Source organism: Oryctolagus cuniculus, chromosome 3 (assembly GCF_051225735.1).
Source record: "Oryctolagus cuniculus isolate XC-2025 breed Fujian yellow rabbit chromosome 3, ASM5122573v1, whole genome shotgun sequence".
NCBI lineage: Eukaryota > Metazoa > Chordata > Mammalia > Lagomorpha > Leporidae > Oryctolagus > Oryctolagus cuniculus.
The window spans coordinates 166137245-166160456 of record NC_142869.1 but is presented as its reverse complement, the minus strand read 5'-3'; the positions used below and the strand labels follow the sequence as shown (position 1 = coordinate 166160456).

Sequence of the window (23212 nt, the reverse complement as noted above, 5' to 3'; positions counted from 1 at the left end):
TGGGAACAGAACTTTGACTTGAGGCCAGGCGCTCTGATATGGAATCTTAATCTGGCGTCTTCACCAGCAGGTCAAATGCCTGCCCGCCTGTCTGTCTGTCTGTCCGTCTATCTAGTTCTTTACTTATTTTGGCTAATGTAGCACAGGTGTTAAAACATCCCGTTTCTATTCATTTATCTAAAACCAATCTGCATTGGAATGTTTCTCAAGTTCAAATTTTTCATAGAAAGCTTGATGATCTTTCTTCAAGCTAGTAACCAAAATGATTAATCAAAATAGGCTAATTTTTTGCTCTACCGTGAGCATGTTTCACATATTCCTGTTCTGGTCCCTATTTATTAAATCATTTGTGTTGGCTTATAAGTTTTTTCTTGATATTAATTCATTCTTAGAACTCAATTTTGTCAGAAGTGCTGCTTGGAAATTTAACTTCACACTTAAGCCTGGTATTTCTTTACTGCATGTAACAATTTGTTTTTGTGCCAACGTGAAAAACATACTGCATTCACCAGAACAACTAGCACAGACTTTAAAGATTTTGGTGAACGGAGATGTTGCCACATACCCATTTTATGGTTTTTCATCCTTTGTGCCTGTGAACATCAAAAGAGAGCAAATTTTAGTATTTGATAGTCACTCCTTTTAGAAATTCTGCTACGATTTAAAAAAAAAAGAAAATAACTGATTTCTATTAGTGATTTTTGCGTGTGAGCATAAAAGACCAATTATTTATTTTATTTAAGTTATACAGGTTTCATGTATTTCATATTTACAGATTTAGGAACATAGTGATACTTCCCACCCACGCTCCAACCCTTCTTCCTCCTTTTCCCATTCCTACTGTTAATTTTTACAGAGTTTTACTTTCGGTTTACTTAATGATCGTAAGGTTAACCTTACACTAAGTGAAAAGGTTCAACAAATAGTATGAACTAAAAAACAAAACAAAAAATAACACTGTTCCTTAACGAAAGAGACAGGAGCTGTAAATAGTCAACGAATCTCAAAATGTCTGTTTCACTCCAGTACATTCAGTACATTACATTTTAGGTACTCTATAGTTACCCTGATCAGGGAAAACACACGATATCTGTCTTTTGGGGTCTGGCTTATTTCACTGAGTGTAGTAGTTTCAAGTTGCATCCATTTTGTTGCAAAAGACAGGATTTCATTTCTTTTTTATAGATGAGTAGTACTCCATAGTGTGTATATACCATAATTTCTTTATCCACTCTTCAGTTGATGGACATCTGGGTTGATTCCATGTCTCAGCTATTGTGAATTGTGCTGCAATAAACATGGGGATACAGATAACTCTTTCATTTGCTGATTTCTTTTGGTTTGGATAAATTCCCAGGAGTGGGATGGCTGGATTATATGATAGGTCCAATTTTTATTTTTTAAATTGCTTAAGCCTGAAAAAAAAGTCCTTCATAAACATCTTATAATTGTCATTGAACATTTGCTTATTAATTAAAATACTAGGGGAAAAAATACTCTATGCCCCCAAGGAGTGCAAATTCTATGTAAGAAAGCAAACTGTAATCCTGAAGTGTGGTTAGTTCTCTGTAGAGGCCTCTGTGGGAATAGATTTCTAAATGTAACTTTTAGACGTTTCCTAACTGTGAATTTATAGATTTAGTAATATAATCAGAAGATAGTCTTCATGTAACACGAGGATTACTATAAACTGAAACAAAGCACAGTGTGGTGAGAGGATAGGTAAATTTACCTGTCGCCCAGAGGTGGTCTGTTAGTAGGGGACTGTGGTTATCCCTCTCAGGATGAGTTTCTGAAAACTCAAGCAAGGAACTTGCTCCACCCATTTATTTCCTGAGGAAATTTGTGTTTTGTTTGTTTCTAACTAAATCATTTTAACAAGCTTAATTTTACTACAAAAATACATTTTTACCTTTTAGAGTCCTATGGCTCTGAAGTTTAAAATACTCAGAAAATGTTTTAAAACATTTATTTATATATTTGTTGGTTTGAAAGGCAGAGTTGCAGAGAGATCTTCCATCCACTGGTTCATTCCCCAAATGGCTGCAACAGCTGGAGCTGGTCCAGTCTGAAGCCAAGAACTTCTTCTGGGTCTCCCACATGGGTGCAGGGGCCCAAGGACTTGGGCCACCTTCTACAGCTCTCCCAGGCCATAGCAGAGAGCTGGACTGGAAGTGGAGCAGCCAGGACTCAAACCAGCGCCCATATGGGATTCTGGAACTGTAGGTGGTGGTTTTGCCTGCTATGCCACAGTGCCGGCCCAGAAAATGTTCTTTTTTATTTTTTTTAAGATTTATTTTATTTATTTGAAAGAGTTACAGAGAAAGAGGTCTTCCATCTGCTGGTTCACTCCCCAAAATGGTCTCAATGGCCAGAGCTGAGCCAATCTGAAGCCAGGGGCCCAAGGACTTGGGCCATCCTCCACTACTTTTCCAGTGCATTAGCAGGGAGCTAGATCAGAAGTGGAGCAGCTGGGACTCTAACCGGCGCCCATATGGGATGCCAGCATTGCAGGCCAGGGCTTTAACCCACTTGCCACAGCACCGGCCCATTTTTTAAATTTTTAGCACAAGTAGTCCAAGTTCCCTAAAGCGAGGAAAATGTTGAGGAGGTAGATGAAGAAAAGCTCTTTGAAGGTTGTCTTCCGATTTCTGGACTTCTGTTGCCTGTGTATGTAGATGCCCAGTATTCCTGTGTGAACTCTAGATGTAAAGTTACTACCACAAACTGAAACTGTTTAATGATTGTAGGGAGCCCAGATTCCACCTCTCCTTCCTCCAGTCCTACGTTCTGGAACTACAGTCGTTCTGTGGGGGATTATGCACAGACTTTAAAGAAGTTTCAGTACCAGCTTGCCTGTAGGTCTCAGGCCCCTAGTGCTAACAAAGATGAAGCTGATCTCAGTTCTAAACAAGCTGCAGAAGAGGTAAGTGGAAAATAAAAACTGCTTAATATCTATGACTTACAGATTTCAAAAAAGAATTCCCTTCTCCTTCTGGAGCTTTTTTCTTCCTTTCTTTCTCTTCTTTCTGTAATCTCCAGTTTCAGTGGATACTAATACAAATCTGGCATGCATTAAACAGTGGAAATTCTCTTGTCTTCTCTGTGTACCTAAAACTGAATTATATTATACATTTTACTCTTTATGACATATAGTTGAAATTAGTGCTCTGCCTAAAACATTTTTCTGCATTCATTATAAAAATGTTTTCAATATACAGAACTCTTGCTTTTAAAATACAAATGTCAGGCTGTAGTTTGATCAGTGTAATGCCAAATATGGGATTTTGATTTTATTTTAAAAACAAGAAATTCTTCAAGCATACCAGTGTAAGAACTTTAAAGATATATCTCTGCTTGAACAGCAACCATAAATGGGTAATAACAAAATGAGATGAATATTAATGTTTGAATTTTTTTCATATATTTTATGGGTGGGAAAAATGATCTCTGATGAAATTTTTTCTTTCTGACTTCATTTTAAACATATTTTTAATAGGTTTGGGCAAGAGTGACAATGAATAGACAACTTCTTGATCATATGGATTCTTGGACAGCCAAGTTTAGAAATGTAAGTTCTAATATCATTCAGTGGACAATGTTAGTTCCTGTTAATATGCAGAGTATGTTATTAGAGTATCAGAGTTGTTATTAATGAGAATATTAGAATTAGCTGTTATTAAAAGTATAATGTGAATGGTACATATCTAATGATAAATGTGACATTTACCTTGAGATTTTTGTTTCCATTGGATTTTGTTCCCCCTCATTTTGTAAACCAATGTATTTTGAAGATAGGAACTTCTCTATCAGAGTCTAGAATTGTGAGGGAAACAACAATGGAGTTCTTGCACTCTAAAAAGAGAGAGAAGGTAGACTATGCTTGATGCTACTTAAGAGGAAATACAGTTTCTTCAGCTTTGCTAGGGGAGAACCCTCTAGTCTTTGACCTGGAGGTCAGTTCCTCCAGACTCAGATTCAGATCCCTTGTGTTCAACCCCCTTCTTCTCCCACTCCCTGTGCACCTGTGTCGCGGCTTCTGTCGGGCAGGTTGGGTCCCTCTTCCCTACAGGTGGCTCCACGTTGGTGCTGTAGAAGCTACTCTTGCTGTTTCATCCTTCAACACTCCTCCTTCACTGTGCACCTTCTAGAACCATATTGAAATCACTTGGACTCATTTTTTATCCTTTCACTATAATTTAAATAGAGTATCAAGAGGAAGGGATAGAAAATGGTAGCCTACTTACTTGAACCAGAAACTTGGACAGCATTCTAAAAATAAAATTCCCGAACTGCTGGATTTACAATTTCTGGGGGTGAGGCCTAGATCTCTTTTCTGAACACTTAGATAATTTTGTTGCAGCCAGAGACTGGCAAGTAGGTTGCATATAATACATGGTGGAAGAATGAGTGAGTGAAATGATGTCCTGGAATTTGACTCTGTTATATTTCCTGTTACAAGCTAGACAAAAATGTGAAATACTACAGTTCCTCATTTGAACTCCTTAGGCCACAGTGTCCTGAAGCTAAGAGTCTCATAGACTGTTTTAGAAGCAATATGTGTGTACTGTGTGTTTGGTAAAACCACTGGCAGTCTGGCCAGCATCCAGTAATGAGCCACATGAATATTTCTGCAGCAAAGCGTGTGAATAGCCAACCTGGGTGAGAAAGGCTGTGTCAGTAGTGTCATGTGAATTCATTTCAGCTCTTGCAAATCTATCAAATTTTTGCTTGCAGCATGGATTATAAAAACACTTTTCGGTTTTCAGAGGCTTTTGAGTTCAAATTATTTATAAGGAATTGTGGACTTACTTCATTTGAAACAGTTTTTAATCTTTTATTTTATGGTAAAATAAACGCATGGAAACAAGTGATGGTTGAGGTTGCTCATAAAACAACACACAGACAGATGGGGAGCTTCTTGGATGGTTTTTTCCCATGGTTTTTAACCATGAAAAATGGTGCTTGAGAGCAGGCATTTGACCTAGTGGTTAAGCCACCCATCGGGACGCCCACAGCCCACACTGAAGGATCTGGGCTTGAGCCCCAGCTCTGTTCCCATTTCTGAGTCTGGCTGGTGTGCACAGTGGTGGGCAGCAGTGAGAGCTCGAGTAGTTGTGTCCCTGGCCTGGGTCAGATTCTCAGCTCCCTTACTCTGACCCAGCCCTGACCGTTATGGGCTTTTGGGTGGGTAGACCGGTGGTTTTTTCTGTCTCAAATAAATAAATAAGTTTTAAGAAAAAAGAATATAATTTAATTATACTCAAGCATATTTACTTAGCTCTTTCTAGACTTCAGATAGGTGTGACTTCTGTTCTTTCACTATACTGTATGATTCTGCTAATATTCAAGAATAAGACCATAAAAAAGCTCTTAGAGTTGCTTGTAAAAAAATGAAAATAGTGATTTGATCAGTATTTTGGAATTATGTGTGCAAAATCTATACCTCGTTTCTTTCTAGTGGATCAATGAAACCATATTAGTGCCACTTGTACAAGAGATTGAGTCTGTCAGCACTCAGATGAGAAGAATGGGTTGTCCAGAGCTACAAATAGGAGGTATGTGAAAATAGAGTCCAGTGTTTTTGATTTACTATCATTTACTATCCATAATAAATCTACCACAGAGAAACTGAGCTCTCGTTGTCTTGAGGTGAAGGGAAAACCTAAATGCTTACAATCTTTTTTTACCGTAACATCTGTATTGAGATAGAATTCATGTACCGAACAGTCCTCCCATTCTAAGTGTTCAGTCCAATGGTTGGGTTGTACAGATGTCACCACAATCGATTTTAAAACAATCTGTCACCCAAAAAAAGAAACCCCAGACCCTTAACAGTCACTTCCATCCAACGCCCACGGCAGCCCTGTACAAACACCAGTCTATTTTCTGCCTCTTTAGATGGGCCTATTCTAAATATTTCTTATAAATAGAATAATCTGATATGTGTTCCTTTGTGACTGACTTCTTTTACTTAACATAATGTTTTCAAATTCCATCCATGTTGTAGCGTTTATCAGTGCTTCATTTATTGTTATTGCTGAATAATATTCAAAATTAATCTGCCATATGTTGTTTATCCGGTTCATCAGTTGATTCGCATTTGGTCCCTACTGTCTGTGATGCTGCCGTGAACAGTCATGAACAAGTGTTTGTGGACATTTGCTTTAATTTCTCCAGGGGAGGGCAGAATTGCTACATGACACGGTAACCCTGTGTTTAGCCTTTTGAGGAGCTGCCAGATGGTTTCCTAAGGCAGTCGTGCCATTTTACATTCTAGTAAACAAAGGTTCTAGCTTCTGCACATCCTCACCAACACCCGTTACCGCGCGCCTTCGAGTATTCCTAGTAGTGGGTATGAAATGGCGGCTCACTGGTGTTGTTTAAACTTACGTTTTCTTGATGGTGAACATCTTTTCATATGTTTATTGGCCACTTGTATATCTTAGGATAAATGTTTTCAGATCCTTTATGATTTCTAAATTGGATTGTCTTTATTGTTGAGTTGTAGGTGTTTTTTATATATTCTATAAACAAGACTCTTATCAGATATTAATTACAAGCTTGTATGAAGCATAAAGATTTTGTAACAATAGTGAATTTAATTCACCTATTTTTTAAAAAACTTATTTATTTGAAAGGCAGAGTTACAGAGAGAAAGGGAGAGGCAGAGAAAGATCTTCCATCTGCTGGTTCACTCCCCCCAGTGGCCGCAACGGCCAGGGCTGGGCCAGGTCAAAACCATCATCCAGGTCTCCCATGTGGGTAAGGGGCCCAAATGTTTGGCCATCTTCTGCTACTTTCCCAGGCACATTAACAGGGAGCTGGATCGGAAGTGGAGCAGCCAGGAATCAAACTGGTGCCCATATGGGATGCCAGCATTGCAGTTGGCAGCTTAACCCATTGTACCGCAACGCTGGCCCCAAATTGACCTATTTTCAGCTCTCTTATCTGCTAAAAATTAAAACTCCTGAGGGACCCTATAAACTGCCTAAAATAGATATGCCAGAACTTATTTAGTGTCAAGTAATTAGATTTCAAAATAAAAAAGGAATATTTTAGTCAACTGGCTCCTCCTAGATGGTAAGTCTCTCCTTCAGATACATTAAGTGCTTTAGATTGCACATCAGCACTTTACATTTATCTTGGGTATATTTTTTCCTGTTCCTTTAAGTTTTGTTTGTTTATTTGAAAGAGTTGCAGAGAGCAGGAGACAGATTCTCCATCTGCTGGTTCACTCCCCAAATGGCTACAACAGACGAGGCTCTGCCAGGCCAAAGCCAGGAGCCGGGAACTCCATCTGGATATCCCCTGGGGATGGTGGGGACCCAAGCACTTGGGTCATATTCCACTGCTTTCCCAAGTGCATTAGCAAGGAACAGGATGAGAAGTGGAACAGCCAGGATTCAAACTGGCACTCGTATGGAATGCTGGCATTGCAGGCAGTGGCTGAACCTGCTGTGCCACAACGCCAGCCTCTACCTTGGGTATCTTTTAATTAACCTTTATTCTATGGATGAAGAATAGAATGTGGGGATGGATGTTTGATGTAGAGGTTAAGTCACTGGGTAAGATGTCCATGTCTCACATTGGAGTGCCTGGGTTCAATTCCCAGCTCTGGCTCCTGACTCCCAACCTCCTGCTAACGTGAACCCTGGGAAGCAGTGATGATAGCCCTGGTGGTTGGGTTTTTGCCACCCACATGGGAGACCTACGTTGAGTTCCCAGCTTCCGTCTTCAGCCTGGCCTGTCTCAGCCATCATGGAAATTTAGGGAGTGAGCCAGTGGATGGAAGCTCATGCATGATTGCATCTCTCTCTCTCTCTCTCCTGGATGGATGGGTGGGTGGGTGGGTGGATGGGCAGCAGACAGAATAAATACGTGCATCCCTAGAGTACCTATTTATTGAGTATTCAGATGTCTCATATGTAATTAGGGTAAACACATTAACTTTGGAAGCTAGCTGTTAAAGCCCCATTTTATGGATAAAGGTACTGAGACTTAGCGAGGTTAAGTAGTCTGCCCAGTGCAGTGAGTTGATGGCAGAGCTGTGGCTCCGAGGCCACATTGGGCACTTTCTAAGTCTTTGTGATGTTACTTGAACCTGGGCTTAACTTTTTTTTTTCCAGTTCATTTTTCTGGTTCTTTAGATGTGAATATATGCAAGTGTAAATCTAGTCACTCTGTGGTACTGGCGTTGTGCCACGGTGCAGGCCGGCCCAAGTCCCGGCTGCTCTCCTTCCAGCCCATCTCCCTGCTGATGTGCCTATGAAGGCATCAGAAGATGGCCCAACTGCTTGGGCCTCGCCACCCACGTGGATAACCCGGATGGAGTTCCTGGTTCCTGGCTTTGACCCGGCAGAGCCCTGTCCATTGTGGCCATTTGGAGAGTGAGCCAGCGGATGGAAGACCTCTCTGTGTCCCTCCCTTGCTGTCACTTTGCCTTTCAAATAAATCTTAAAAAAAAAATCTGGCTACTGTACCTGAAATGATAAATTGTAGGTAAAACAGATAATGTAAATTAACATAAATTATTATTGTTTTCATTTATTCCTTTAATATCTAGTGAGTACTCTGTGCCAAGTAATGTTCTAGGTATTTTGAAAACAGCAGTGAACAAAACGACCGAAGTGCCTGCCCTGGTTTTTTTCCTAGTAGATGAGACAGTCAAGAAACAAGACAAAGTACCTTGAGAGGGTTAGTGCTAAGGAGAGAGGAAGCCGCGGGAGGGTGGTGTTTTCAGTGTTCGGGGAGCAGGGTTGACATTTGCGGTAGAGTGGCCAGGGAAGGCCGCCTTGACCTGTGAGAAGACCGAAGGCCCAAGAGAACAGCTGTTGGACCAGTGAGGAAGAGCATTGCATGATTTCTTAGAAACCCTCCCGAGGACTGACACGTGTTCTCTGTGTGTCTGTTTTTAACAGAGGCTAGTATTACCAGCTTGAAGCAAGCTGCCCTGGTCAAAGCCCCTCTCATGCCTACTTTGAACACGATTGTGCAGTATCTAGACCTTACACCAAACCAGGAGTACTTATTTGAAAGGATCAAAGGTAACTATTGATTTGAAGAGGAAAATCTGGGAGCCTTTTCATTGTACTGGGATTTATAAATACAGGACAACAAAGAACAAACCTTGTTTTAAAATTAAACTGTGATCTTATATTTTATAAATACATATTTAATTATGGCTTCACTAAAGCTTATACTTGAACAACTTTTAGATTTTACGTGCTAAGAAATGTTAAGATAACAGTTATCCTTGAATAGGTTAATAATAATATTCTGTATAGGAATCCTAAATTTGAGCTAAACAGGCTCGTGTGAGTACTTCACTCTTTTTCTCCTCTTAGAACACCAAAGATGGTACCGCTTTGACATTCTTTATAATTCAGCATGCTTTCATAATCCTTATTCCTTCTAACTTTTAAAATTCTTGTTGCGTATGTGCCTTCCTTCTGCTTGTTGGGTTCTTAATATTCGGGAGGAAATGTGATCTTCATTTGCAAGTGCTATGGTGCTGCCTCCTCCTGACCCTAGGCTTGGATTGGGGTTCAGGAATAAGCATTTTTCATGACTTTGTAAAACCTTTCAAACACACATAACCAGGCAAGATACTGCACGTCACCCAGCCCTGACGTCCCTCACTCCCTGGGCAGCGCCTGCCCTGTCTGTACCCCCACCTGCTTAATCCCTTCTGATTTATTTAAAGCATATCCTGTATACGGATCAGTATCAGTTCATCCATAAATATTTCCCTGTGTATCTCTAAGACATAAGGCATTTCATGAAACTGATAGAACTGTATCTAGTCATATCTAGTAATTTTAGCATTTTCTTTATATTGTGAAAATTCCCAGTGTTCAAATGTCAACTTGTCTCATAAAATTTATAAATATTTTTGTTTGTTTGAATTAGGATTCAAATATCATTTGTTGTGATTGCTTGCAATATTTAAGTTTCTTTTAAACTACAGATTTCCTCACATCATTTTTTTCTTTGCGGTTTATTTGTTGAACAACTTGTTTGTCCTGTAGAGTCCCCAGAGTCTGGATTTCACTCTGCACTTCCCCATGGTGTCGTTTCACTCAACTTGGTATTTTCTCTAAAGTCAAGTTCAGTTTTTTTGGCAAGATTTCCTCGTAGATAGCAGGATATTTGTACAACCAGAAAAAGTATGTATGTCAGATGTATAGACTATGTATCAAATATTCCAAAATGTGTAAAAGAATACAGTGAACACTATACTATTAAAGATTGAAGAATTAGCATTATGTTGCCAAATTTGAGTTTCTCGCTACCTGTATTCACAAACACACATTTTGGTTTTGCTGGACCGTTTGAAGGTTCTGCCACATGGCAGGCACATGCTTCTCACATGCATTTGCAGAAAATGAGCGCATTCTCCCGCAGAAGCACTAGCAGACTGTCCGCACCTTAAACCCTGACGGCAGGTCGGTGATGCCATCCAGTATACGGTCCATATTCAAGTTTTCCTCTTGTCTGATCACTCTGAAGAATCCGTAGTTGTGGTCTTGTCCCACGTTTTGGATTTGTCTGGTTCTTCATTGTGATGTCTAACGTGCGCTTCGGCATCACACGGTTCTTTGTGTTGGGTGCTTGGGTCTGGTGTTGCGATGACGTGCTGCCCCTGCTCTCCCTGCCCCTGGCGTAATCGCAGCTGTTTCTGTTCCACCTTTGCTGTCAAGAACTTTCTCAGGGAGGCTGTATGAGCTCGTTTCGATGGAACAGAGGTGGAGACTTCAAAGGACGCAAGTGGGACACAGACCTGCCCACTGACTCTGCTGTGAGTCTGTGTTCGGTTTTTTTCAAGCTTTGTTACTGATTTATATTTTCTTATTTTTCTGTTATAAAAATAACTACCAAAAGAATTTAGAAATTAAGACAGATAGTTTATAATACCAGCACTTAACCCAAACACTGTTAATATTTTTGTGTACTTTCTTTTGTCTCCTTTATTTAGGTGGTGTCATTTTCAGTGTTTTTTTTTTTAATCATAGTTGTAATTATCTTCCATGTAAAATTATGTATCCAACTTTTTCTTCAACTTTTCAATATTTAAGTGGTTTTTTATTGTTATCATACACTGTCATTTAACCATTTTCCTATATTGGGCCTAAAAAGTTTATTTATAAAATCATACTCTTTATTTTTTGTAGTAACTATTGTGTGAAAATAAAGTTTTAAATATTGATATTCAAATTGAGAATTAAATGCTTATGTATTCTTGGTTTTGCTGTTAATTCTATGAGTATGAATGACCCACTTAACAGATGAACAGTTTTTCTAGGGTTGCTATGAGAAACAAAAAATGAAGGATAAATATTTATAGAATAGAAGCCTGGCATTTAAACTAACCTGCCACACACGCACACACACACACACACACAGGTAGTGGCAACTCTGTAAGCTGGAATATTTAAACTTTTTCAATTTGAAAAGAAAACCTCATCAAAATACAGACTGATTTGATAGTGAATGTATTCTATTATACTTTTCAGTGGATTCTCTGAATTAAGCCTGGCTTCACCTCTTAAACATACTGAATTCCTTTATGATAAAAGAGATTCTACTATTGAATTCCATTTGTTAATATAACATTTTTGATTAAAATCGGTATGTTGTCTGAATTATGTTTTATCTTTTTTATTTTGTAGATTTTTTTTTTTTTTTTTTTTTTTTTTTTTTTTTTTTTTTTTTAACAGGCAGAGTGGACAGTGAGAGAGAGAGACAGAGAGAAAGGTCTTCCTTTTGCCGTTGGTTCACCCTCCAATGGCCGCCGCAGCCAGCACGCTGCGGCCGGCGCACCGCGCTGATCCAAAGCCAGGAGCCAGGTGCTTCTCCTGGTCTCCCAGGGGTGCAGGGCCCAAGGACTTGGGCCATCCTCCACTGCACTCCCTGGCCACAGCAGAGAGCTGGCCTGGAAGAGGGGCAACCGGGACAGACTCCGGCGCCCCAACCGGGACTAGAACCCGGTGTGCCGGCGCCGCTAGGCGGAGGATTAGCCTAGTGAGCCGCGGCGCCGGCCTGTAGATTTCATTTTATAAATAGACCACTTGAAAGCATATTTGCTAATTCTCTTTTTTAGGGAAAGTTTTTTCATTAGAATAATTTCAGTACAGACTTCTGTGAAAAGACTGAGCTGGGTTTTCGTGCTGACTGTGAGCGGCTGTTTCTTGTCTTCAGATCATCATGCATGTCTTCTGCACCTACCTCGACTCCAGGTTGCCTCCGCATCCTAAGTACCCTGACGGGAAAACGTTCACCTCTCAGCACTTGGTTCAGACCCCAAACAAGCCAGGTATGAGGGCTCTCCTACAGGAATGGGGTGAGGTTTTCACATGAAACAGCTCTAGTGGCCCAGTTTTTAATGTGACATGTTTCCTTTACAGATGTTACAAATGAGAATGTCTTTTGCATTTATCAGAGTACTATCAACCCTCCCCATTACGAGCTCATCTACCAGCGCCATGTCTACAATCTTCCAAAGGTATTTCTGTGTATACAGGTTGCTCTTGGGGAACGTCACAGATGTCTTTCCTTCGTAAAGATTTTAGAGCCTGCATTTAGCCGAGACGCCCGCATCTCACATCAGAATGCCTGGGTTTGATGTCCAGCCGCAGCTCCTGGCTCCAGTTCCCTGCCAGAGCAGACCATGGAGGCAGTGGGGATGGCTCAGATAATGGTTCCTGGCAGCCTTGTGGGGGGCCTGGATTGTGTTTCTGACTCCCAGCTCCAACGCAAGGCCAGCCCCAACCCTGACTCTTACAGGAATTTAGGTAGTAAACCAGAGGATGGGCGCTCGCTTGCTCTCTTTCAGCTCTCTTTGTATGTCTCTCTGCTTCACAGGTTAGAAGAAAAAAAAATCAGAATCTCTCTTGTGTGTAGAGTAGGTAGTAAACTTTTTTTAAAGTTAGGGGAAATTAGGACGAGTGTTGATACGGCAGGTAAAGCCACCACTTTGTACACCTGCATCCCGTACTGGAGTGCCAGGGATTGAGTCCCACATCTGCTTCCAATCCAGCTTCCTGCTTCTGTCCCTGGGAGGCAGCAGTATCCACATATCTGCTGTTCTGCCACACATGGGAGACCCTGGCTCCTGTCTTTGGTCTGGCCCAGCCCTGGCTATTGTAGGCATTTGGGGAGTGAACAGATGGAAGCTATCTTTCTAACTCCCTCTCTCATTCTGTTAGATCTGCCTTTCAAATAAATGAATCATTTTTAAGAGTGGGGGGGAGGGGGTGGTGGCGTGTTGACACAGTGGATAAATCCACTGCCTGCAGCCCTGGCATCCCAAAAGGGCTCCGGTTCAAGTCCTGACTGCTGCAGCTTCTTGCTAATGTGCCTGGAAAAGCAGCAGAGGATGGCCCACGTGTTGGGGACCCAGGGGATGCTCCTGGCTTTAACCTGCTCCAGCCCTGGCTGTTGTGGCCATTTAGGGAGTCAGCCAGCAAAGCTTGCTCTCTCTCAATCCCTCTGTAATTCTGCCTATCGAATAAAAAAAATCTTTTTTTTAAAGTTGGGAGAAATGTTTCCTATATTTTTTTTATTATTTTATTTATTTATTTGAAAGGTAGAGTTACAGACAAAGAAAGGGAGAGACAGAAAGGTCTTCCATCCACTGGTTGATTCCCTAAATGGCCACAACGGCCAGAGCCCAGCCTATCCAAAGCCAGGATCTGGGAGCTTCTTCCAGGTGTCCCATGTAGTTGCAGGGGCCCAAGCACTTGGGCCATCTTCCATTGTCTTCCCAGGCCATACACAGAGAGATGGATGGGAAGAGGAGCAGCTGGGACACGAACCAGCTGCCCATATGGGAAGCGGCACCATAAGCAGAGGCATAGCCCCCTATATATTATTTTTACTGTGGAGCCAGTGCTGTGGCACAGCAGGTTAAGCCACAGCCTGCAGTGCTGGCTTCCTATATGTGTGCTCATTCGACTCAACAACTGTTCCACTTCCAATCCAGCTCCCTGCTGATGCACCTAGGAAAGCCAGTCCCTGGGCCCCTGCACTAACATGGGAGACCTGGAAGAAGCTCCCACGTGGGAGAAACAAAGACAGAGACAGATTTCGTTGGTTGGTTCACTGCCCCCAATGGCCCAGCCCAGGCTAAAGCCTGGAGCCAGGAACTCCCATCTGGGTCTCCCACATGGATGGCAGAGACTCAGGTACTTGAGCTATCATCCACTGCTCCTCGGGTACTTTAGCAGGGATCTAGATCCAAAATGGAGTAGCTGGGACTTGAACTGGGACTCTGATGTGGTGGCACCATAATGCCCACCCCCTTGTACTTTGTTTAAAGATTTATTTATTTGAAAGGCAGAGTTACAGAGAGGCAGAAGCAAAGAGAGAAGTCTTCCATCCACTGGTTCAATCCCCAAATGGCCACAGTGGCTGGAGCTGGGCCAATTCGAAGCTAAGAGCCAGGAGCTTCTTCTGGGTCTATCAAGAAGATGCAGGGACCCAAGGACCACAGCTGGATCAGAAGTGGACCAGCTGGGACTCTTCCTTTTTTCTTTTTTTTAAAGTAACACTATCAGGGCCGGCGCTATGGTGCAATAGGTTAAAGCCCTGGCCAGTAGTGCTGGCATCCAATATGGGCGCCAGTTCAAGTCCTGGCTACTCCACTTCCAATTCAGCTTCCTAGCAATGCGCCTGGGAAAGCAGTGGACGATGGCCCAAGTCCTTGGGCCTCTGCACCCACATGGGAGACCTGGAAGAGGCTCCTGGCTTCCGATGGGCTTAGCTTTACCCTTTGTGGCCATTTGGGGAGTAAACCAGTGGACGGAAGCCCTCACTCTGTCTGTCTCTACCTTTCTCTGTAACTCTGTCTTCCAAATAAATAAAATAAATAATAATACTATCTTGTAAAAATCACACGAACCCTTAGACTCTTGAGTAAAAACACCATAAATCAAGGGGCAGACATTTGGCCTAGAGGTTAGGATGCCTATGTCCCATATCAAAGTGCCTGGGTTTTGAGTCCTGCCTCCACTCTTATTCTTGATCTTAGCTGAAAGGCCGAGAAGTGATCCACTCCTGATTCTATCATCCTGCTGATGTGTACCCTGGGGGGCAGCAGGTGATAATGGTTTGTGTAATTTTGTCCCTGCCACCCACTTAGAGACCTGGGTTGAGTTCCCAACTGCTACTTTGTCCTGATCCAGCCCTGGCTGTTGGGGGCATATAGGAAGTGAACCAGTGAATCGCAGCTCTCTTTCTTTGCTTCTGGAATAAAGGAAATAGCATTATTCAGAGTAAGCAAGTAGACGTTCATCAGCAAATTGAAAATATGAATTAGCTGCTTTGGCAGAACAACAATTAGTTGGCTTTAAGGATCATGGCAGAGCGAGCTAAAATACCCTGTGTGACAACAGCATCCCAGCTGGAGTGCCATTCAGGTCCCTGCTGCTGCGTGTCTGATCAGGCTCCTTGACAGTGAGCCTGGGAAAGCAGTGGAAGATGGCCCAAGTACCTGGGTCCCTGCCGCCCTATGGGAGACCCAGAGGCTCCTGGTTTAGGACAGGCCCAGCCCCCACTATTACGGTCATTTGGGGAGTGAACCAGCAGATGGAAGATCTCAATCTCAGACTCTCTCTCCCTCTCTCTCTCTCTCAAATAAATATTTTTTTAAAAACCAGATGGCTTTATGTGTTCCCGTGGCGTCCTACACCTCGCAGAAGGTTCGTCACAGGCTATTGCAATCCCTGGTGTACTGCCTGCCTTTCCTACCAGCTCTGAGCTCGCTTATTACGTGGATCCTTTGTCATTCACCAGTGTTCCCACTTCTACACAGGGTTGAGGCCCTTTGGTTAATGAAATTCTGAATTAGGAGGAATTCTGAGTTAGTAGGATGTGATTTGGTAAGATCTGTAATTACCTACTAGACTGAAGCTTTCTGGTCTGGTTAAGTATTGTGTTCTTTCTTGTCTTTGTTCCAGGGCAGAAATAATATGTTCCACACGTTGTTAATGTTCCTCTACATCATAAAGACCAGAGAGTCAGGAATGCTTGGGTAGGTGTTTGTGCTGTGTAACAACGGAAGTTCTCGGTTTGTTAACTCTTTCTCTTCCAGTGTTAAGATTCTGCAGAAGGCAGCATCCTATAACTGAAAACACTCATGGAATGATCAGGAGTAAGTACAGAAGAAATAGAGTGTCTCCTTAATAATTTTATACATTTGACTGAGTGGTTACCGTGGGTTAAATATATTGTTAAAATTAGTTTTACCCATTTATTTTTACTTTTTAAGGAATCTACAAGGAGTTTTCCCCTTTTTTTTCTTTCTTCTTTCTTTTTTTTTTTTTTTTTTTTTTTTTTTTTTTTTTTGAGATGCAAACAGAGTGCTCCCATCTGGCAACTCCCCAGATGCCCCAACTTCCAGGGTTGGGCCAGACCAGGGAGCCCAGGACTCAATCGGGGTTTCCCGTACAGGGGTCAGGAATGCAGTGACTTAGGCCACCATTGCTGCTTCCTTGCGTCTGCATTAGAAGGAAGCCAGAGTTGGTCTGGAGGTGGGCATCAAACCCAGGCACTCCAATATGGGTAACCAGTGTATTAACATCCTACCTGCTAGGCCAGTACCCACCCCAGGAAATTGGAAATGATTTATGTGGCTCACATCGGCAGCTCATATGATCTTCTGTCTAGCACTGCTCTGGAGAAAGCAAAGCTCCTGTCCTTTATTGGATGTAAAGGTTAAAAGAGACATGAACAGAAGTGTATAAACAATCACAAGCATTTATCAGCGTCTTTAATTGCATATTTTTTGATGTAAAGAAATTTTAAATAGGAAACTCAGTTTTGTAAGCCATTTAAACTAATATAGCTCTTTTATTTTTTAATTACAAAAGTAAGGCATGCTTAGTAGAAAAATGTTTGAATAGTACAGCAGTGTATCAGCTGTACAATGGAAACTGTTTTCATCGGCCTAAGTCCCAGTCCCCCCATAGCACCTGATGTCAGCAGTTTCAGGCTCGTGTCTCCAGGATGCTTTCTTCTTATTTTTGATTTTCACTTTGCTTTACTGATTACTTCTGACCTCTTATTTTTTATTTTTTTATTTTTTGACAGGCAGAATGGATAGTGAGAGAGAGAGACAGAGAGAAAGGTCTTCCTTTACCGTTGGTTCACCCTCCAATGGCCGCGGCCGGCGCACCGCGCTGATCTGATGGCAGGTACTTCTCCTGGTCTCCCATGGGGTGCAGGGCCCAAGCACTTGGGCCATCCTCCACTGCACTCCCTGGCCACAGCAGAGAGCTGGCCTGGAAGAGGGGCAACCGGGACAGAATCCGGCGCCCCGACCGGGACTAGAACCCAGTGTGCCGGCGCCGCAAGGTGGAGGATTAGCCTAGTGAGCCGCGGCACCGGCCCATGACCTCTTATTTTTTTTAAAGATTCATTTATTTGAAAGAGTGAAAGAGAGAGAGGTCTTCCATCAATTGGTTCACTTTCCAAATAGCTACAACAGCCAGGGCTGGGCCAGGCCAAAGCCAGGAACCAGAACTGCCTGTGGGTATTCCATGTGGATGGCAGGAACCTAAGTACTTGGGCCAGCATCTCTTCTTTCCCATAGCATTAGCAGGAAACGATTGGAAGCAGAGGCAGGACTTAATCCCAAGTGCTCTGATATGGGTGTGGGCATTTCAAGTGGTGGCTTAACCCGACGCACCACAGTGTCCACCCCTGTGACCCGATTTTTAATCTTTTTTCTTTTCTTTTCTTTTCTTTTTTTTTTTTTTTTAAGATAATTTGGGGATGGCAATATGGTATAGCAGGTTAAGCCATTGCCTGCAGCACTGGCATCCTATTTGGGCACCAGTTCAAATCCTGGCTGCTCCACTTCCAATCCAGCTCCCTAGTAATGTGCCTGGGAAAGCAGCAGAAATGACGCAAGTGCTTGGGCCCCTGAACCCAAGTGAGAGACTTGGAAACGGCTCCTGGCTTCGGCCTGGCCCAGCCCTGGTTGTTGTGACCATTTGGGGAGGGAACCAATAGATGGAAGACCCCTCCCTCCCTCCCTCCCTCCCTCTCTCCCCCCCCCTCTTTACCCCCTCCCCCCCCCCGTCACTCTGCCTTTCAAATAAATATTTTTAAAAAGATTTTATTTACATGAACGGCAGAGTGACAGGGAGAGAAAGTGATCTTCCATCTACTAGTACTAGTTCACTTGTCAAACAGCCATACTGCTGGGGCTGGGCCAGGCCAAAGCCAGGAGCCCTGAACTCTATCCACATCTACCACATGTGAGGCCGGGGCCCAAGCTTGGGTTCTCTTCACTACTTTCCCAGGTGCATTAGCAGAGAGCTGGATCGGAAGTGGAACCGCTGGAACTTGAACCAGCACTAATATTGGATGCCAGCATTGCAGGCAGTGGGTTAACCTGCTATGCCAAATGTTTCATATGTTGGACATTTTCCTATGTCAAAAAGAAATTCTTTTTCTAAAACTTTTGAGGATTATGAATATGTGTATATATATTTATTAGGTAGAATATGTTGGAATTATGTTTGTAATTATTGTTTATAGTGTTCAGCTATTTTGAAGTGAAGTATTAACTTAGAAACATTTTAAATAAATAACTTATAGTTTTATTTGAAAATTTATATTTTATTTATAGGTCCAAATTGATGTTTTGGTGCAGAAATGATTGGTCATGATAGAAGTTGGTGTTGAGTGCCATATATAATTTGTAATTTACATTGAAATGAAAACTTGGAAAGTGGTTAGTGGGGCGGTAATTTACTCAGAGGCCAAAAGGAATTTATAAATTTTGGAATTCTCTCTCTCTCCCTCTCTCTCTCTCACTTAATTTAATTTTTATTTATTTGAGACAGAGACAGACCAAACAGGAGCTTAGTCTAGATCTTCCCCTTGGGTGGCAGAGGCCCAGCCACTTGAGCCATCATCATCTGCTGTCTCCCTGAGCGCGTGTTAGCAGGAAACTGGAACCAGAAGCAGAGCCGGGACTGGAACCCGGGCACTCCAGTGTCCTCTGTGGGCATGTTAACGAGCAGGCCAAAAGGCCTGCCCCTCCTCCTCTCTTAATGAGTGACTAGCTTGGAAAATGAAACATTTTAGACTGAAATTAATGTTTTACTTATTTGTGTTTTTTTAACCAGGGGAAAAACTTAGAAAATATTAACCTCTTAATATGACTGATTAACATATTCTAAAACAAATGTTTTGTTAAAAACCCCTGTCCTGTAACAAAAGCATTGAGTGGCTCAGATATAGTCCATTGGGAATCGTAACCATAAAGCTGTAGATTATTATCAGTTTAGTGCCAGATGTTTGTAGTCACTGAGTTTAGATGAATGTCTTACTTCCAAAAGAAAAAAAAATCTAGACTCCACAGTAATTCAAATGTTTTATTCAGCAAAAGGCATCAAATAAACTTTACTGCCGACTGATAGACTGAGCCCAAACATACTATAATACATACAGCAAACCCAGGTTAGTATTTGTCATCTATGAAGAACACATAATGGCATCAACTAGAAAAGAAAATACAGACAAATGAGAAAGACACGAAGACCTTTTCACGGAAAAGCGTCCTGCAGGTCTAGTAAAACACTGGCTGTGGGCGAGCCAAAGCTCAGACACAGCGTCTCCATCGGGAATAATCCTTCCCGGTGTTGAGGCGAGTGTTGGACAAAATGAGAAAACATTGTTAGCAGAAGTTTCCAGTTTTGAAAGGACTTTTTGGCAGCATTGCCATGTTTTAAATTTTTATCAGAATTACTGTGTTCTCATAGTGTAAGAAGTGACAGGGCTAAGGCAGTCCCTTAAACGTGAGCTTTTTCTCCTGGGATCACTCTCATGGTTCCAGCAATACAGGTGTGCAGCTCTGTCGTCTGGTTTGGATATTGTCTGTTAACTTCTTGTTTCTCTAGATGAGAATTTATCCCTCTTCTCCCTTCGTACTCCCTTCGTACTTTGAATGGTTATACCACCCTCTGGAGTGGTTTGTCTTTTTATTATATGCAGTATGGTTTAGTTAAGATACGTTAATAAAATACAGATACAGACTCACTCTAGCAACCCTGATTAGTGAATTCATCATTCAGGTCAAATAGGTAATCATGAGGCCCGTGTGCTCCATTTTCTAAAGTTGACACTTTACTTTCACCTCACTTCTGAAATCATTCTGTTAGCACTTTCTATTATCTGGGGTAATAGTTCTTGAAGTCCACTGAAAAATTAATTTCCAACACTCCATAAATCTATTCTAAAGTTGGGTTTTAAGCACAGTTCAGAACACAATTACTGTTACTAGAATTCACCTGATAAACCATATGTAACATAATTCATTGCAGAATCACATTAAATGTCATCAATTAAACATGTTCTCCTTATAAACACTTGTTTTCATTATTAGAAAAAGGCCTTAAGTGCTTGGCAAGCAATTCTGCTAAAACTTTTTCTTTCTCTTTATAGGAGAGTTAATCTCGGCCTATCCGGTGTGAATATTTTGTGGATCTTTGGAGAGTAGCGAGTCGTTTAATTCCAAACATTTGGACTTTCATTTCACTGAAGCAGAATAAGCCTGTATGTGTTGTGTCCTGAAATAAGATACCACGCACACGTCGCGGACTTGCCGCCACTGTGCAGCTCCCATGTGTCGTCCAGCCCGTAGCCGGACACCCTGCCTTTGCCTTTCTGTTACATTGCAGAAGTTTAGTCGACTATAAAACTACAACCCTTTGGATTTTTGTTGATGCTAAATATATAATACAGTTCCCCTTTAACTAAATAGAGCCCTTTTTCATTATCACCCACACATGAAATCATCCACTTGACTCTTCAGGACACCGCAAAAAGTTTGTTAGGGTAAGTGTTCGAAAGAAAAGTATGAATTCAGCTTTTTGAATCTCTGTGTCTCTCATTTTTTGTAAGTCAGCCCCCAAGTCCCGTCTTCAAAGAAAGGAGATTGACTTAGAAGTAATGTATTAGCCCATGGATATTTTTTAAATGCGGGTAAAAGAGGTTTGACGTACTGTGTTTTTAAAAATCACCTCTTGGATAAAATGTCACTGGTAGAATTAAACTACTTGGGTTTTAGTGAAAAGTTTGAGACGTCAGGAAAACCCCCCATTTGGTTTTAGAAGCCCAGTTCTGTTGTTCTGTAACGTTGCGTTATTCTAGAACGGCCTTCTGTGAGACGTTATTCTAGAACGGCCTTCTGTGAGATCACACTGAGGCCCCTGCTGTGTAACTTTACTAGGGAGAGTGCTCAGACTGGAGAGGAGAGGTTACCAGGCCTGTCAGGTTGCCTCTGTCTGGGTTTTCTGTAAATACTTGCATAGGCAGAAGTTGCGTGTTCTTGATCGACATTGACGGCTTCCGCTGTTTCATAGAAACTTGAAAGCAGCTAACACCAGGCCTTTGTGAATGACCATGCGTCAGGATTGCTACGCATACCGTTTTGTGTAATTTGTCAAGTCTTTTTCATAAGTTACTCCCATATTTTGAAAGAGGATCTCCAAATAAAAGTAACTTCCCGTATTTTAACTGCTTTTGATATTTGTTTAAAAACATTTAATTAAACATGTTATGTGTGAGAACATGTTAAAATCGCAGTCTGTAATTTCAGGAGTTAAGGAAGATGGCATGCAGTACAGCTGCGACGCTGTTAAGCTGTATGCTGTGTGTACTTTATTAAGCATTAAGAAGAAAATACACAAGTGAAAAAGGTCTTTTTTTCTTTAAGGGACTGAAGGTAGCTTTTAGCTCAAAAATGCAAAGCTGTAATGTTTTAGCTGACTATCTGAAAGTACGAAAGGACTTGGGATACACACTAAAAAGGAAAAGTTTTCGTTTACATACGAAGTGAAGTGTGGGTTCCTGCACCCGGGGTAGCTTTTTTGCTTGTTAACTTTTCTTTACAGATGTTTGAGCCAGTCTGTACTTAAATAATCATTTTCTTAATAGAAGAAAACCTTTTGGGTTTTTCTTTGTAAAGATTTATTTGAAAGGCAGAGTTAGAGAAAGACAGAGATCTTCCATCTGCTGGTTCACTCCCCAAATGGCCACAATGGCCAGGGCTGGGCCAGGCCAAAGCCGGAAGCCTAGAACTCCATCCAGGCCTCCCACGTAGGTGAAGCAGCCCAGGCATTTGGGCCGTCTCCCTCTGCTTTCCCAGGACATTAGCAGTGGAGCAGCCAGGACTTGAACCGGCACCCATGTGGGATGCCGTCATTTCAGGGCGCAGCTTAACCCCCTGCACCGCAATGCTGCCCCTACATTATCATTTTCAGAAACAGTACTTTGGTGAATGCGTTCGAATTCACCCTTCAGGAAGACAATGCACTGCAAACAGAACAGAGAGGGTGGGGAGGGAGCCCTTGTGAGAGGCTGAGTAAACGGCCAATCAGATGTCAGTGCCCGGCTGCGCGTCACACGTGTTTCTTTCCAGCGCTTGATTGTCTTCATGGAGTCCACTAATCTCCGTTAGGTTCACCTTTTCTCCTCGGTCACTCTCGGCCTTTGCTTAAGCCGGATTGGTTTCCATGACACACAAGAAGGCTACGTTGCTTGATTTCTCAAACCGAAAGAAGTCTAAACACAGTGAAACCCAGCGGCCACGCCCAGCGGTGTCCCGCATGCTCCGCGCCCGGGGCTGAGGTCACATCTCAGACCAGCTCCCTGCTCTCCAGGCCTCCGTTCCCTGCACTGCATGCAGCCAGCCCTGCCCGAAGCTGCTGTCATCTCGGATTCCTTTAGCTCCCTGGTCCCCAGTCCAATCAGGCAGCAAACCTCATCCGTTCTTTCCTAACAAAGTCTCACAGCTGTCCCCTTCCATAGCTGCCACCACGGTGCTCATTTCCACCCTCCCTGACTCACCCAGGACTGCAGCAGTCTAATGAGTCTCACAGCCTCCTGACTGCCACACTTCCAGATTTTCCAATTCATCCTGCACATTCTGTCCCAATTTATCTTCCTGAAACACCTGTTTGATCAGTTCATTCCCCTGATAAATTCCTTAGCCTGACATTTAAAGCCCTCCACAATCTGGCCTCAACCTGGCCCTGTGCACCCAGATCCCCGGCTCCAGCTAATGCAGGCTGCTCACTCCTGCTCCCCCTGATCACACCCTGGGGACGCCCTTCCCAGGCCACTGCACCCCCTCCCACCTGGGACTCGGTGTAATGAAAGCTGCTATTTGGAGCTGGGCCTGACCACCCCAGCTGGC

The 23212-nt window shown here is 42.5% G+C and overlaps 1 protein-coding gene and 1 long non-coding RNA gene across 11 annotated transcripts in view; one reads left to right on the top strand and one right to left on the bottom strand.

Annotated features, from left to right (window-relative positions):
- Nucleotides 1-21531, top strand: part of TMEM209 (transmembrane protein 209) — a 40099-nt gene extending 18568 nt beyond the window's left edge. For 2 of the 9 annotated variants that reach the window (XR_011387449.2, XR_016231038.1), the window contains 10 exons: nucleotides 2751-2926; nucleotides 3500-3571; nucleotides 5462-5558; nucleotides 8922-9047; nucleotides 10704-10801; nucleotides 12202-12316; nucleotides 12408-12505; nucleotides 15960-16033; nucleotides 17092-17195; nucleotides 20458-21531. Coding sequence is in view for 6 of the 9 variants with exons in the window: in XM_051848953.3 (XP_051704913.1) it covers nucleotides 2751-2926; nucleotides 3500-3571; nucleotides 5462-5558; nucleotides 8922-9047; nucleotides 10704-10801; nucleotides 12202-12316; nucleotides 12408-12505; nucleotides 15960-16033; nucleotides 17096-17189 (950 nt within the window). In the remaining 3 variants the exon portion in view is untranslated. Of the gene's footprint in view, nucleotides 1-2750; nucleotides 2927-3499; nucleotides 3572-5461; nucleotides 5559-8129; nucleotides 8470-8921; nucleotides 9048-10703; nucleotides 10802-12201; nucleotides 12317-12407; nucleotides 12506-15959; nucleotides 16154-17091; nucleotides 17196-20457 lie in introns of those variants that run through there. The other 7 variants (XM_051848953.3, XM_089328584.1, XM_008258196.5 and 4 more) reach the window with 5 other exon arrangements.
- Nucleotides 696-10735, bottom strand: LOC127491665 (uncharacterized). 2 transcript variants are annotated; one of them, XR_007920522.3, is made up of 5 exons: nucleotides 10431-10735; nucleotides 8689-8800; nucleotides 3731-3855; nucleotides 2967-3117; nucleotides 696-1287 (listed from the first exon to the last, which is right to left on the bottom strand). It is a non-coding gene; the product is annotated as an uncharacterized LOC127491665 (long non-coding RNA). The 2 variants fall into 2 exon arrangements; XR_016231040.1 differs by lacking the exons at nucleotides 3731-3855; nucleotides 8689-8800 and having other exon boundaries at nucleotides 10431-10573.
- Nucleotides 21532-23212: the final 1681 nt, after the last annotated feature.